We start from the raw sequence: 17,500 nt of genomic DNA, 5'->3' as shown, positions 1-17,500 counted from the left end.
TTCGGTTTGTCAGCGCGCTTCCGCCAAATACATGACGTCACAAGATACGTGACGTATACTCTACAAAGAATGATTCAGTCGGTCAAAATTGAAATAAAACAATTCAGTAAACTAACCTTCTGCATTTTATTTAACAATACCAAAACAACCATGAAGCAGTTAAATGCACAGTACTGTTACATACAGTAAATACAGTACGGTACAAGTCAGCTGATTTGATAAGCGTGAAAAGGTAAACATTACAGTACAGTACATAATGCAAATGGCCGCTTGTTTACGAAAGTTTCTAGCAAAAAAATTGGGTAATGGAACAATAAAATATCTTTCAGTACATTTATTTAAAAAGGAATTAATGTACAGTACTGTACTAAATGTACAGTACTGTACTAAATGTACAGTACACTATATTTACTACGATTTTACTTGAAGTCAGCTGATTCAGAAATGCAGTGCATATTATTATGTAGTGTGCAGTAGAGGATAATAAAACAACATACTGTACTGAACTTTACAGTATTATACAGACTACTGTAATATGATAAAGTAAAATATTTGTAATAACCTATTTTATATGAAATGGGGCTATTTGTTGACTTCTACTGCTGAAAATCGTAAACATCTGAGTTAGGTTACGCTTACTCCAGAGCAAAATTTAACACTAACGACTTACGAACAAAACGACTTACGAACAGACTCTCGGTCCCTATTGTGTTCGTAAGTTGGGGACTGTCTGTATATATATATATATATATATATATATATATATATATATATATATATATATATATATATATATATATATATATATATATATATATACAGTAGGGTCCCGAATTATGAGTGTTCGAATTATGCGATTCCCCATTTATACGGTCGGTAGTTTAAAAAAAAAAATTGTTTCTGCAAAGCTGTTCAAAGTCTGTAAGTCAAGCACTACAAAATATATCAAATCTATTGTCTTTTAAGGTATATTGGTAGCCCTAAATACAGTGCTTGATAATAAATGTTAAAAAACGATATTTATCTTACATTTTATTAACATAATTTCATAATAAATAGCCTATTTAAGGATAAAATTCCATATCAACAATGAAATCAACTTTTAACTATGCGAATCCAGCTGACAAAATGTAAACAGGATTGTGGTTAAATTCTCGGCAATCTTTATCTTTCTCTAACCTTTCGATAATTTTAATGGTATTGTTAATGAAGGTATATTCAAGCATTATTTTTATTTAGTATAGAATATATAAAAGCTTTAGTTTTCCCTGTGGGTATTCAAGGTTTTCACACGTAGGCTGGGTTCGTTTATCGTCAGTGAATAGCGTAAATTTCGGTAACAAGTCGGCAATATTTTGTCATTTTCTAAACAGTATAGATATGCTTTACAATTATTTGTTTTGTATAGTACAAGGTGTAATTATAAAATCCTCTCTCCAGAGAGAGAGAGAGAGAGAGAGAGAGAGAGAGAGAGAGAGAGAGAGAGAGAGAGAGAGAGAGAGAGAGACGCAAATCTCTTCTCTCTCTCTCTCTCTCTCTGTATGCGTGTAAGAAATAAAATCTTAGTTCACATATTACAACCTGAGTTTAAGAATGAAATTAACATGACTATTATTAGTTGCGGTGATCATTTCCTCGCTTCAAGTGGTACAAAAAACAAAAACATGACATTCGATTACAACAGCTGATTCTCTCTCTCTCTCTCTCTCTCTCTCTCTCTCTCTCTCTCTCTCTCTGGTGTTATACAATACTTACATATACTGTGGATGAAGAACCCAAAATAGGTTTTATTAAAAAGCGTCAATTAAAGATAAAACAAAAAAAAATTATACCGAGTATAAATCCATTTCAATCGTAGCTTAAAATATGACATCCGATTTCGTCAGCAAACCACTATTTTTAGGAAACTTCACTTTATTCTAGAAAATTGCTACTATTTAAATAGTTAATTGTGCCTTAAGAAAACCCTGTACTTGTGTTTTAAATTTCGGAAATGTTTTATAAATAAAGTATTGCTGACTTATTTTTGTTCAACTTTTGGCTGTGATCAGATCAGCTGATGTCTAGCTCTCGCTCTCAAGAATATGAGCGTACGAATACAATAACAAAGCATTGTTAATACCATTTCTTAACTTATTCAAACCATCTATACAGTTAATATTACATAAGCACCAATGTCTTATAACCTATCATATTTATTGTTTAGTACATATTTTCCTCTATACAGTTAATATTACATAAGCACCAATGTCTTATAACCTATCATATTTATTGTTTAGTACATATATTACTAAAATCCCTCAACAACACCTGACCCAGTAGGAGAAACTTCATCAAAACAACCCTATAAAAGGTTGTACTGCAGATTCTCCATACACAGTAGTGTGTGTGTGTGCTTTCTCTCTCTCTCTCTCTCTCTCTCTCTCTCTCTCTCTCTCTCTCTCTCTCTCTCTCTCTCTCTCTCTGTGCAATATCCTTTTGGTAGTGTGGGTACCTTATCATATTGCAGTACTCTAGTATACTACGTACATAAGATTTGTAAAGCATAATCATGTGTTCAGATTTTCTTGTTTCAAAGAGTCTGAATATCATTCCCATTTTTGCTTTACATTTAGCCAACAGTGTTGCTATTTGGTTGTTGCATAACATATTCCTGTTTAACATTACACCAAGGTCTTTAATTGCTTCCTTGTTTGCGAGTCTCATTATTAGGTCCCCTGTATGCACATACCATTCCTTCTGTTTCCATAGTTTATCGATTAGAATTTACCGGAGTTAAATACCATCCTATTTCTCTCCGCCCATTCATATATTTTGTTTAGATCTCTTTGTAGCGAGTTCCTATCTGCATCACAAGTAATTTCTCTACTTATTCTTGTCTCATTGGCGAAACTTCTCCCTACGGAGTCTTTAACATCACAGTCTATGCCTGAGATCATAACAACAAACAGCAGTGAACCTAATACATTACCTTGTGGCACGCCAGATATTACCTGATCTTCATCTATTTCTCGTCATTTGCAACCACTATCTGTTTTCTGTTTTGCAGAAATTCTTTTACCCATTTTCCTATCTTTCCCACAATATTATGCTTTCTTATTTTTTTCTCTAATATATTGTGGTCTACCTTGTCAAAGGCTTTTGCAAAATCTAGATAGATCACATCTGTCTCTTTTTCATTTAGCATGATTTGTATATGTTTTCATAGTGTGCTATCAGTTGGGTTTGTGTACTTTTTCCGGGCACAAAACCGTGTTGACCTATATTAAACATATTACTTTTAACCCAATGATTCATTATTTTCTTTTTTATTACCCTTTCATACACTTTCATAATATGTGATGTTAGACTAACAGATCTATAATTGCTTGCCTCTAGTCTTGATCCACTTTTGAAAATAGGGGTTGAATAAGCCGATTTATGTTTAACCTATATCTTGCTCATATCTACGCTGTATTAGCTGTATTGCAAGCTGCTTCATGATAGTGCGCGCAGTTTTTTTTAACAAAATCGCTGGAACTCCATCTGGTCCGGCCGCCGATCCATTTTCAATTTCGCTTATAACTTGCACAATATCTGCTTCATTAATATCTATATCCGTTAGATATTCAACATTTTCATCTCTCATTTCCGTTTCATTATTCTCATTCGCAATTCATGGCGTGAACTCACTTTTACATAGGAACAGGCGGCTGAAGAAGCCCGACTGTTCGGAGGGTGCCGCCTGCATGGTCCTTTTGGAGAGGTCCTGAACCTCCCCTCTAAGGCTCTCCGCCGTGTGCCTTCCTTAGGGTGTAGGGGGGTAACCTCGAGTCCCGATACCAAAGGAAGCGTGGGGCCATTAAAGGGGATGCGATAGCCGTCCCTCTACACTTGAACCGTCCACTGGTCTGCCCCTTCCATTGCCCAATTCCTTCACCTTGCATTAAGGCATCCCCCTACCCCTGTAGGGTGTCGGGGAGACAGGCCTAGCCCCCTACTTCTTAAAGAATCAGGAGCCACGTGCCCCTCTGTTGGTTGGGGCCCTACTCTTACTGCCTCCAGAGGCTGATCTCTGAGTCCTCCCGAGGGGGCTGTGTCGAAGGGGCCCACCGGAATGAGGACGGATCTACAGTTGGAGGCATAGGAGGCCGGCCACTTGACTGGGCCCAGGACGTTTAGTACTCACGGGGGCGGCATAGAGGACGCGCCAAAACACCCGACTTAGATGCGGGGTCCCTGAGGAGCATCGCATCGTGCCTCTCCTGACTCCACTTTTCTAGGGCCTCTGCCATGTCCTCCGGGAAGACAGCCTCCCTGGCGTTAGGGGCATCCCTTAGAGCCCTCGGTTCCCTGTCCATGAGTTGCCTAGGCAACCTATAAAATACTACGTCCATCCTTCAAAGGACTGAGTTTGACGCCGCAGTGTAAGACTGTCCCGCCAAAACGGCTACAGACGCGACCCCGAGACCGCTAACTCCAGGAACTGCTCTCTAGCCTGGTCTTTCCTCACGTCATTCTTCAAGGCCAAGGACACTAGGGCTGTGGACCAGAGGTCGAATCACGAAGCCGCGTACCCTGCGGACCATGTAACTGCTTCCATGGCTTGCTCCTCCTGGACAGCAAAGCCCACGGTCCCTCCTGACAGCCAATCCTCCGTGGAGCCGGGGCCAGGGCAGCCAAGATCCTCTCCAAAGGCTGATGTCCCTGGGAGGTCCCTTCCGGAGTATAGAACAGACTGCTTCTCCTCCAGTAACAGTAACAGCTTTGGTAGGCTGCGGGGCCAGTTCAATCCTTTCGGTTCTGCGTTGGCGATGGAGATCCTCCGGAGCCGCTGCCTGATGTCCAACGAGAGAGGGAAAACCAGGGAAGGTCATGCCTCCCTAAGGGCTCCGAACCAGCGTTCCAGGCCAGTGTCGTGGGGTCAGCCATGCATTGGAGGAGGTTCAGGCAGGTTGTTGAGCCTCCTAATTAAGCCCAACACCCTCAGGAAGGATGACACTTTCTCCAACACCTCGTCCTCTTGGTGGTCCTGGGAGCCCAACTCCGAGAAACCCTCACCAGCCCCGTGAGACCCTATCGAAGAACCCTGGCATAGGTTTGGGGATCGTTCATGTCTCCCTTCTGAGGGAGCCCTGTGCGGCTCCCCTTCTCTTCGGCTCTGGAGCGTGGTCAGAAGACCCGGAGTAGTAAGAGCGGGTCCTTGAAGGGTGGTGGCTCTTTGAATGGCCCTTTGTTCTTTCTCAGCGCTTGGGTGAGAAAACCTGGTTGTCCGCAGGGGAAAAGTCTTCCCAGGGGGTTAGGAGGAATGGCTCCAAGGCTCCCCAACCTGGGAACGGATCCCTAAGCGGGAACCTGAATGGAGTCCTGGGTGTGCTTGAAAAGGCCCCTCGTTTCCAAGAAGTCAGATCGGTTGCCGAATGCCGTCGCGGGGGGACTGAGGAACCGGTCCCTGGTAACCGCTTCCGCGGGGGGGACTAAGGAACCGGTTCCTGGTGACGGGTAACCGACCGTAAGGCCACACCAAGTGGAGGATTGGCGGCTCCTAGGACCAACTGGGTCCAAATATCCTCACCATTCTATCGGCAGAATGGCAGGTTTGGTCACGTGGTTACCGCAAGGGGCCTCCGAGTGGGGAAATTGTTCATCCGCTGGCCGAGCAGCACAACTCTGGACCTCCCTGGTGAAAAAAAGGTCAAGAAGATGGTTCCACTATGCAACAATAGGCAAAGACGAACAGGCCGAGGAAGGGCGCGAACCACTGCCCTTCCTCGAGGGCGACTTATCCCTCTTGGCTTTCCTTCTTTTTGGTGGCCCACTGGACATCACTCCAGCCCACACACTCATCACACTTGTCGTTATGAGAGCGTTCACGGCCCAGACGTGAGGTACACAACACGTGGGGATCTACTTCCATGTGGGAAAGAAAAGCAGCACATAACTTTCCACTAACTCCTGGGCAACGACGTTCCACTCGCACAGGATCCATAGTCGAGATCCACGCATTATAACAAACACAAGGTTACAAAGGAAAACTCTGACGATAGTAAGCGGGACGTGACGTCGACACCACAACGAGAGAGAGAATGGTTTTTGTTTATATGGAAGGCAGGCCCAAATTTACCCTTAGGGCATGCTGGGAAACGAGAGATCAGGGTAACACCAGTGTGAAGGGGTTAGGGGGATCAAGGGGGTGGTGGCCTGGGGGAAGGGAAAATCTCTGGTCGGTAGAGACGCGATAGAGTATTCGTATCTATTAAGACGTGGGAGGTATTTATATCGAAACAAATATATATACACACACCTCAGGAGAAAAATAAAACTCCTTTCATATAATGTTTTAACATTCTGGAAAATAAAATGAGTCAACTTCATAGAATAGAAATACATTTTCTAAACACAAAAGGAGCACTCACAAATTAAGTGTGTAATTCTTACCACTTACAAAAAATATTTTTGTCAATAAACCTATGCCAAAAATTTATTATGCACTGACAACAAAAACAAGCAAAAGCTTCAATACTCATGTTAGAAAAAGGCATGCAAATCAAACTAAAAAAGCCAAATGCACCTGCTCCATCCATCACTAACTAATCAAAGCAAATGTGTCATTGTAAAATGGAGAAAAATTACTTAGCATGTACACGAACCATGTATTTTTTTTTTTTTTAACCAAAAATGACGAGCGGTTAATTCAGTATGAGATTTAAGACTACAAAAAGCTCAATTATATGTAGCACACTAATAAAGCAATCAAGAAAAATTAAAAAGCACAACTTCTGTGGCATTATTCCCTATTCTGGCTACTTCATAATTTTACACAAAGTTCAAGTTGCTCAATTCATTAAACAAATATGCTGAATATATACAAATACTGTATGTCTATACTGTACAAACACATATCATACTGTATTATATATAACAGCAATGACAAAATACCCACCTTAAGCCTACATCCCAGCAAGCTTAACTTTACTGTCTGTAAATTTACAAATTTCTTAAACATTCTAGTAATTCAAACAATCAAACTGTACTATGAGATTATCCATAGTAGCCTTGTGTATGGTACAATAAAAACTGGTAATATTCTCAAACATGAAAAGCACGAACAATGAAAAGTACCCCAGCAACTACCACAATAAAATATAACCTCAAATCACTACTTACAGTCAACAAAATCCACAAGAGAAAGATGTCACCTAAGCCCTCAGACAAATAAAATGCTCAAAGTCCAAGTAAAATTAGGACGAGTTTCAAACAACTAAAAGGTAAAGGCCTTTCACCAAAGAAACAAATTTCTGTGACTACCAAGACTTCGTTAAAAAAGTCCAGATCTAAAGAAAGGATTCATAGACAGAAAGAATATTTGCTACCTCACTTTGCTAACATTTCTCCAACATCAAGGGTACCCGAGAAGAATTTTACTCTACAGCAAACAATCACTGTTACAAACACTGCACAAATTTATTTTACAGAAGAAATTTTACATAAGTTTTACTAATTGCAGTAAAACTTTAAAATTAGTTCATCACAAGCTAAGCCCAACATTAATAAGAGGACACCAGTTCTAGATAATGTACAAGCAACTTAACCCAGCAAGTAATTCCTTCCCATATGAGCTTCTTCAAAATTAATATAGTGCAAAAAATCTAAAAACCTACTATTCTTGAAGTAACTTACAAAACGAAGTAAAACTATCAACTCAACACAGCAGCTTTATCAATGGTGTGGATGAAATATTATTAGACCTACGTTCATAAATTTTCCCATTTTACCGAGGCTATCATAACATTAATATTACAGACAATGGGAAGTATTGCAAACAAGACACATACCTCCAAGAGTAGCAAGAGAAGCAGTTGGTAGCAGCCCTGATGTTGTGGAGGTTGATGGAGCAGCATGAAGAGTGGCGGAGGCTGTGGTGGTGGTCGAAGGCAAGCCAGCAGCGCTGGCTGTACCTTGACCTCCACCAGTGGAACAAGCACCATGAGGAGATGCCTGTGGAGGACCTGATGAAGATGTCGATGAACCCTCGTGTCCACCATGTGACCCAGACATGCCGGAGCCACTGCTACCAAAGGTCACCTTACTGCACCCTCTCGATGAGTGCTGGCTGAGATATAAATATTTCTATTAGGATATTTCTTCCAAAATGCAAGGATAAAATATCATATGTAAATTCATACAGAAATTGTCATAATAGTAATATGATATACACTTTTCAAATATTTTCTTTAATTGAAGCTTGCCCACAAGAACCTAAACACATTACATTTTTTAAATAACCTAAGCCTCAAAGTAGATTCTCAAATTACAGTACTTATTTTGATAAGGACACACATACAACAGCATAACCGTCAAATCCCCCCCCCAAAAAAAATAACCTAAACATCTACTTATGAATGTTCCGTGGTCAAAGTAACGACTTTCTGAGCAAATGCCTTACAGACTCGGATATAAATCTTCTTTGCAATATCATGCACATCTTAAGCACCATTGATACTGCTAAGAGCCTTTTGTGGATACTACAAACAACTTTTCCAGGAAAAAAAACTACAGTAACCATTTCCAATACTTAAAAAGACGACCTAAAGGCAACCCCTTTCTCTATTATTATTAAGAACGAACAAAGTTGGCTCCTGAACATTATGACCCTAAGGTTCCTACACTAATGCCACCATATATCAAACACTTTATATCCTTCCCTTTCATCCACAACTTGCAAACATATCTGCCTTTGTTCCTTCTCACCATAGTTCCAAGCCAAACACCAATAGACCTTTTCAACTCGCATATTACAATTTTAAAGTTATCAAAAAAACCCTTACAACACATTCAGAATATTGTGCATACAATCCATGTCAACACCTTCCACTTTCTTTCACCATCTACGTACATTCCATAAAGGTTTAACAATAACCTTTCCTTTCTTGAAAAGTTATGTATTACTATTACACACATTGAATTTTTTCTTTTCAAAACTTTTTATACAGCTCCTACCAAACCTAAGTTCCCCACCTTTCCTATCTTAGCCCTGCCTCTAACTCCCAGAACCATGAAAATTTTTAATCTTTTCTCTTCCACCCCACTTATTCACAAGTTTTCATTATATTTTCTTCACTTACAATCACATATTAAGACTGATCATAGAAAACCACACATACTACTGATTGGATGTAGATGGAGAGAGGCAATACCATTATGAATTTTATATAAAATCTGTCATTCAGTATAAATTGGTACCATTACAATGTATGAGCTAGAGATATGAATGTACTATATCGAAAACTATACAAGCATGCGTTGATCCATGTTGGGTACTCTTTAACAAGCCATTGATGAAGAGAGATGACAGGAAAATATTTCTGATATTGCAAAACAAGTCATACTACAAATACATAATTCACAACCTCAGTTACTAACCTGCTACTAGCACACGACCCCGTGTTGTTGATTTTACTACGACTGCTACGTTTAGAAGATAAAGGGGATTTTTTGGTACCGTGAGTTCTCTTCCAGGTTCCTATCATGAGAGAATTAAGTAATTACAACCAAATAGAGATGGGCATAAACAGTTATCTTGAATCACAAATAGCAGTTTTCATTTACTACACAGATGAATAAACTGCTATGGGGTATGTTATTGATAAATGCTTTGTTTCCTAAGGTTTAAGCAGTGAACTGTAGGGAAAAAACATTAAATAAAAAACAAAATGGGAAACTAATAATACAAGAACGACTGGGAGGAAGATTATGTTAACAATTTTTACATTATGCCCGTTAATTTAGCTTACTGTATCTTGTTCAGGGAAGGAAATAGGCAACTGAGAATAAGGAAAAGATTGTGTTAACTACCATCACTTTTACTGAAAACCTATCCCTATTACAAAGCACTGTCTTAAGAAAATTTATAATATATAGAAAAAACATTTTTTAGGCTGACAGAATTACTATAAAAATAGAAAATGCTTCAGACTACAATCTAACTTGAATCAACTTACAAAAAGTATTCCAGGAGTTATTTCATATTCAAATAATAAATTTTGTGTTTCATACCTGCAGACTGTCTTGAATCCTTTTGAATTGTGTTTCTTTTGCTAGATGGAGTTGGTTGCTCCTGCGTTGACCTTCTCGACTCTCTTAATCTCCTGATGGTCTCTGTTAGAAACTGAACGCCTTGCGATGAAGGTGATGACGGCAATGATTGCGACTGTGATGAAATGATAAAAAAGGAAAGTTATTACTGTGAACGTATTTTTGTTCGTTGGTACCAATTTTCGTTGTTTTATAAAAAAAATGTTGGTTCGTGGATTCATAAATTCGTGGATTTCCGTTTTGAAACATCATCCTTTTTGGTTATTAGTTGAACCCCAATTATGATAGTGTTCATTTGCAATGCATTGCTTTTATCCATTGTTAAAAGTCTTAATAATTGATACTAATTAAGGGATTACTTATCACTACAAATTTGTATGGTTATAATGTCGCCGCCAAAAAAGAAAATTACAGAACTACCCAAGTTCTTCTAATAGAGTATCCCAAGCTAAAACATTACTCAAAATCTTTTGTTATTACTCAGTGGTAATTAACAGACTTTAAACAAAGACGAGATAGTTAATAGGCATATCACATTCAAACATGTCGTTAACGCAGTGGTGTAAAACTGGCTCTGTCAAGACCAAAGAACCTACTACACCAGGCCTACCAAACCCAGCAGACTGCACATCAAACCAGGATGCTCTGCTGGTCCAGGCAGCTAACGATGCAGTCAACATCATAAATAAGCAGACACAAAACTCGCGCAAAAGAAAGAGGGGTGATTACAACACTTACGATCAAGAGACCCGCGCTAAGATTGCCAGATATGCTGTTGACAATGGGGTTGCCATGGCATCCAGGAAATGTTTTGTGGTTTGAAAAACAATTTTTATTATATTTAAAGTTTTTTATGTGTAGTGCTGAAAACATGTCTTGTTTAATGCATATTAGTAGCTAATACTATTTTTGTTATGTAACGGATTGTTATTTATTGATGAAAATATTAAAAAAAATATGTAATAAAAAACAATGATATTAATTTTGTTTTTATTCAGAAAATATATGAAAAAATTCAATATATAAATTAGAAAAAAAATATAAAAAAAACTGTAGTGATCTATGAAAATGACTAAACCTACAAAAGAAAAAAAATAATTATTATAGTACATACCGAAATAAAACATTCACAATAACAAATAAAAATAATTAGTAATCCACAATGGTTTAGAAAATGTAGGTCACCAACACAAATCGAATGTGTCAAAGTTCAATACAGTACCAAAGTCTGACAGAGTATAAAAATTTTCGTTGGATTTTTAAATTCGTGGATTCACCCACCCACGAAGACCACGAAAATTGGTACACCACGAACAAAAATATGTTCACAGTAGTTTTTGTACCTTATAGTGATACAGCATGTAAATTATAACCACCGCAAGTCCTTAAAAGGGAATAAAGAATATCTTGGTAATTTTAAGTAACTTACTCAGAAACTAATATAAATCAAATTTTTCACAGCTTAACCCTTTTACCCCCAGGATATTTGGAACTTTCCAACCCTTAACCCCCAGGATATTTGGAACTTTCCAACCCTTAACCCCCAGGCACTTTTTTTTTTCAAGCACATTTTGCAATAAATATTTTTTAAATTGCTCTAACAGCCTTAATTTTCATCATAAAGAGGTCAGGTTGGTCTCATTCTTTTGCAAAATGCCTGAAGTTTCTCATAAAGTTCTAAAAAATATGCAAAAAAAAAAAATGTAAACCGCAGTTTTTTGCAAGAAAGTACCAGTACGTCCATGGGGGTAAAGGGATGAGTTTTGTGAAACGTACCAGTACATCCATTGGGGGTAAAAGGGTTATAGACATTTACATTTGTAATGTAACTAATGTGGACTCGTAACTAATGTGGACTCAAAACTTAGTCTCAACTTGGAGATTAAAAATTAAATGCTGGCCAGAAATAAAATACATAACCTTGCAAAGGGGTAAAACTTGTACTTAAGATTAGATTGTAGTTGAAGGGGAACAGCTGGTAAATGAAATCTAGTAACTGAAAACAGTTTTCTCCCACTTTCCAACTTTTTCATTACTGCTATTTATGTTTTCTTTCAACATTCCTTATAATATATTTTTATTCCTAATATACTTTCTTATTCTGGTGTACCCTTATACACCTCCTTATTTCTTATTCTTAATCCATTTTAATCATTATTTTCCAATATATTGTCTGAATTAATCTTAATACAGAGTTTGTAAAGAATAATACATATATATATATATACACACAAATTATATATATATATATATATATATATATATATATATATATATATATATATATATATATATATTAGTCTTTAACTCAACTCCTTCCACATTTCACTAAATACGTGGCCATAGATACAGACCGAGTAAATCCAATGTGGTACTATCCTAGAGATAATTTTCAATAACTTTCTTATGTTATTGAAAAAATTTTCACTTTTCTATATAAGAAATTCTATTGATATGGAAACAAGAAATATGTTTGTTTCTTCCAAAAACTCTATGTGTATTTAAACAATGCAGTCTGAAACAAGCCCAATTACACAAATAAAAAAAATAGAGAGAGAGAGAGAGAGAGAGAGAGAGAGAGAGAGAGAGAGAGAGAGAGAGAGAGAGAGAGAGAGAGAGAGAGAGAGAGAGAGAGAGAGAAAAACATGACATTGTAAAACAACTAGTGACTAAGAATCATCCCTCTGATAGATACTGAACTTGATATTAAAATGTGAACTTACTTGAGTTTGTTGATGCTCTATCCTTCCAGCACTTAGTGGATTAATCCCACTCCCTCCACCTCCACCTCCACCTCCACCTCCTCCTCCGCCACCACCGCCGCCGTCACTTAGACGTAATCGATTTCGAAGAGGATATGATTTCAGTATCCCTCCACCCCCAGGCGACTTTTCTGTGTCTGAAACAAGAGTAATACAATATTCCACAGAAAGATAAAATCATATACATAATATACTAAATCGAGATTAATATGGTTTCAGAACCTCAATTATTTATAAGTATACCAAATTCTTACAAAAAAGAAAAGAATTTAACAGGCTGTCATCAAGAGGAAATGTAAAAAAAAATTTACTCAACTTTAAAATTCCCATAAAACATCACTGAGCAACAGCATAGATCTAGTTATGGTAAATTAAAAATTCACATTTTATGACAACTAATAATAACCTGTTTGTGATTATTATGCAGATCTTTGAGCATCTTTTCAAGACATTAATAGACCCAAGATGATGCAGCTAGCCTTCAGAATGATTATGGAAGTCAAGCTAACAATTTTCCACTGGGGTATAAAGTTTACAACTATTTCTGAAACTTTCTTACAAGGAGTTGTCTCAGTGAACACACGATACAACTATTGAAGATAAAGAATTTTAACCCCTATTAATTACCATATACCATATCTTCTACTTATAATACCCATACAAAATTTAATTGCCAAATTGTATTTAGAATAAAGTACAAGGCAATATGTCACTATGGATTAGATTCATTTTAGAAAAGATCAATGTAAGAAAATGTATTATATAAAACATTAATACAAAAATATATAATGCTTGCACAATTTTCTTGATTGTAAATTAAGTTACCTACAGCTTCCAAATCAAATAGAAAAAAAAAAAAGATGACTTTCTACAATTATAATTACTTTTATGTAGCTAGACTAGAATTTTCTTAAATCTAGAAGATAAATAGTGACTATTATGAGACAAAAAATAAAACTACAAAACAACCACATTGATGAAAACTGGAATACAAATTCAACAATATCAATTATATGCTACTCCAAATATGCATATATAACACTAAAGAGCTGTGTGTGTATGTGTGTGCACGCGCATCGTCTGTCTTACTCACAGAATACTTAACTTTTCAACTACAGTATCATTTTTGGTTAGCCAGACCCATGAAACAGGATTTCAGAATTTTGTAATGCTGACAAAATTGTCCATTTGCTCAGGAATAAACTTTAAAATCTTATCGACTATATTGCATTTCTTTTTTAAATGTATAACAAGATAAATTGAAAGATTGAAAAAAATCACTATTTCCAAACCTCGAGATTCATAGTTTTACCATTCACAGGAGTTATTCACATAAAATAAGTTTGAATGTCAATGTTGAACTGCATTCTCTTTATATACAGGGATTAGGGCAACTGATTAATTTATCCAATATGTATCCATGGATTTAATTAGTTTCATCAATTCAAAGACTGGATATAAAACATTGACTTTGTACTTTGAAACATTGAAACTGCCTAAAAATGGGTATACTTAGCATTTATAGTTAAATTTATTTTATAAAAATTTACCATTTATTAAAAGAATGGTTAGGGATATTAAACAGTCATCAATCAGAATGATTAGCTTTGATCTGGTCACAATTGCCCTTTAGGCTATTTCTTTTTACCTTCCTTTTCCTTTATCCCCAGCTTTTATTGGTAGACTTTTCCCTCCAATACTTGTGTGTTCCATTCTAAAGGCAAAGTCATGACTGCTGATTGTGGTCATTGTTCGAAAGTGTGTAATACTACGATACATTCATTTTAAAAAATAATAAATTTGTATGAGGTTCACGAGACCTACATAGATCAAATTGACAGGCAGCAATCCCCAGAAAATGTGAAACTCCTAACAAACAGATAATGCTCTATTCCTTCCAATAAGAGAACACAAAAAGACAGTTTGGAGGCAGGCTTTATTTTTCTTTTCAAAATTTCATTGAAAATTAATTATCTAAAATTTTCAAAATATTTGTCTAAAATGTTGAATTTTCTTTGGTATTACAATTCTATACCCATTATATAAAAAAGTGGTCATATTGCAGACTATTTCAATTGCGCATATCATATAAAGAATAATTGAATGTTTGGATAGTAATCCCATAATTCTGAGATAACTGTAAAGTTGTTGCTCTTCCCAAACTAAATATATGCTAGAAGTTTGGGGTGATTCACTCTCAGAAGCTCCACAAGCAGTAAATTTCTCAGTTTGAGAGTTTTAAAACAAATGCATATAAACCACCAGGAAATGAAGGACTTGAAAAGAATATTTACTTAATTTAAATACTGCTACCCTCTGTAATACATTTAGAAAAATATTACTCATGCCCTGACCTAATTTTGTTCTAGCTATCCGTTCTATTACATATGGAATAGACAAAAGCTCTGGCAACTGTAGACAAACTACAAATATATGGAGTGGCTGCATATCTATAACTGCTATGTGGCTTCTGTTGGCACATGATAAGTTATTAGACCGATGATGGCTAAAGTAACAACTCATGGCTACCAGACCAGAAAAAATAGAAGGATATTACTAAAATCCCTCAACACCTGACATAGTAGGAGAAACTTCATCAAAACAACCCTATAAAAGGTTGTACTGCAGATTCTCCATGAATAGTAGCCTTACACAGTAGAGTCCCCCCTCTCTCTCTATATATATAATATTTATATATATATATATATATATATATATATATAAAATGGGTTTGTATGTAAAAATAAGTTGTGTTAAACATGATTTTACTCTGCCAAACAATTCTCCTTCATTCAGACCTACCAGCATGAAACTACAAGCATAAGACTTGCTGAACTTGGCCTAATTTCGACAATTTCTTTTATATTCAGAAACGTACAGTGTAAATTCGGACTTCTGTATGGATAAAAATCTATTTTGTTTAGTTTGCGACTAACAATGAAATAAGTAGTATCAATAAATAAACCAAGTTAGATTATAATATATTAATTCCAAATAAAGTGTCAAAACCGCCATCAAGCAACCAATCACGATTTTATAAGCTTTGTGAGTGTGATAAGTCTGTGAAAAAAAGCAAACGTAACCAGTGAATAATGTCTTTTGATGTAGAACCATGAACCATACCTACAGGAGTAAATACCAGTGATACATTGCCATTAAAATCAGTACCCATATAATACAAGTGTTAAGTCATTTCTACATGAACAATAAACTACTCACATAAACTAATGTCTTACCTACATGAACAATTATTAATAATAATCTATAAATTCTATCAAACTACCATATTTTAAATAGTTGTCAATTTTAATTTACTGGTAATTCCACCAAACCTGGATATTCTAATTATGGAAGTTTATAATGCCTGTGTTATTATCAAGTTTCTGAAATACACAGCGCATCATGACTGCTACCATAATACATCAGCAGATACGAAATATTAGCTTGTGCTGATAAGATAACCTTATCATCAGAAATTAAAGATTTTTCAAGTCACACTTTGAATTGATGGATACTAAACCATACTGTACACATTTTAAATTCTCAATTGTATATAAGAAAAAATATACCTTCTTTCTGAGAACTGACTTGCACCAAAAGCCTTAGAAAACTACTGTTCATCTACATCTACTTATAATTTGTTAGATACTGTACTAAATTTAGAATTACTTTTTGGGAAATTATTCTGTAAAAAAAAAACTTACTATAGCTGTCAAATTCTCTGGAACTTCCACTTGTTTCATTCAAACTCAAGTTATCAGTGTACCCTGTATTGCCATCAACATTTGAAGAATATCTGGGACTAGATGGGCTTTCTTGATCCATTATACAAGGTTTGGGTGAATCTCCACAAGAGCCTATTTTTATCGTCCCTTTTGAATCACCTCTTTCATTATTTCTCTGCAGTTTAACAACTAAAGTCTTGGAAGGCCTTATATCTGCTTTCCTGTTAGTATCAACTGTTCTTTTAACTACTATCTTTCCATTAAGAGGGGCTTTTCCTTTAACATCCCTAGATTGGTTGAAGTTTTTGGTGATGTTTTTCCTATCGTTAATATTACTTTCAGTTTTCCTTTGAGGAGCCGTGCATTTAGAACTCTTCCTTATTTGGCAATTCCCAGCGTGATCTGAATAAACTGTTTTTCTTAGATCTAGAGCTCGTGTTTCTAGTTGCCTGTTCTCATCTTCATCAATACATTGGCTTAAGTCACATTTTATAGATTTTTTCCCTGGCCCATTAGCTTTCTTACAACTACAAAAAAGACTTAATGCCCTCTTGTTGCCATTATCTTTCCCGTTTCTAGATGTAACATTTTTCTTTCTGGAATTCAAATCCTGAAAATTGGAAGGCAATTCTTCTTCAAATTTCTTTCTTATAGCTTGCCGAGATTTTTGGCTTCCCTTCGTTGTGGCCTTGGAAGTATTGCTTTGAACACTATTTGAGGTAGCAGTCTTCCATTCCAAATGAATTACCTCTCTCTTCGCATGCAATTCACTTCTCACGATAACTGGCAGTGGTTTAAAAATTTCATCGACAGGTTTCCGAGAACAACTGTTACGAGCTGGTATTCTGCTGTCTTCATTCCCTTCAATATTTGTTATTTGATTGCAAAGAGACTTACTGTGTTGTGGAGAGCATCTCTCAGAGGTCACTAAGATATCAG

At 36.3% G+C, this 17,500-nt stretch overlaps 1 protein-coding gene across 1 annotated transcript in view; it reads right to left on the bottom strand.

Annotated features, from left to right (window-relative positions):
- ctrip (E3 ubiquitin-protein ligase ctrip) overlaps positions 1–17,500 on the bottom strand; it is a 113,639-nt gene that overhangs the window by 45,175 nt on the left and 50,964 nt on the right. The window contains 5 exon segments of the mRNA XM_068389555.1: positions 7,815–8,092; positions 9,403–9,502; positions 10,036–10,189; positions 12,798–12,973; positions 16,541–17,488. Of these exon segments, the coding sequence (XP_068245656.1) occupies positions 7,815–8,092; positions 9,403–9,502; positions 10,036–10,189; positions 12,798–12,973; positions 16,541–17,488 (1,656 nt within the window).

Source organism: Palaemon carinicauda, chromosome 1 (genome assembly GCF_036898095.1).
Source record: "Palaemon carinicauda isolate YSFRI2023 chromosome 1, ASM3689809v2, whole genome shotgun sequence".
Taxonomy (NCBI): Eukaryota; Metazoa; Arthropoda; class Malacostraca; order Decapoda; family Palaemonidae; genus Palaemon; species Palaemon carinicauda.
This window is presented reverse-complemented; position numbering and strand designations above follow the sequence as displayed.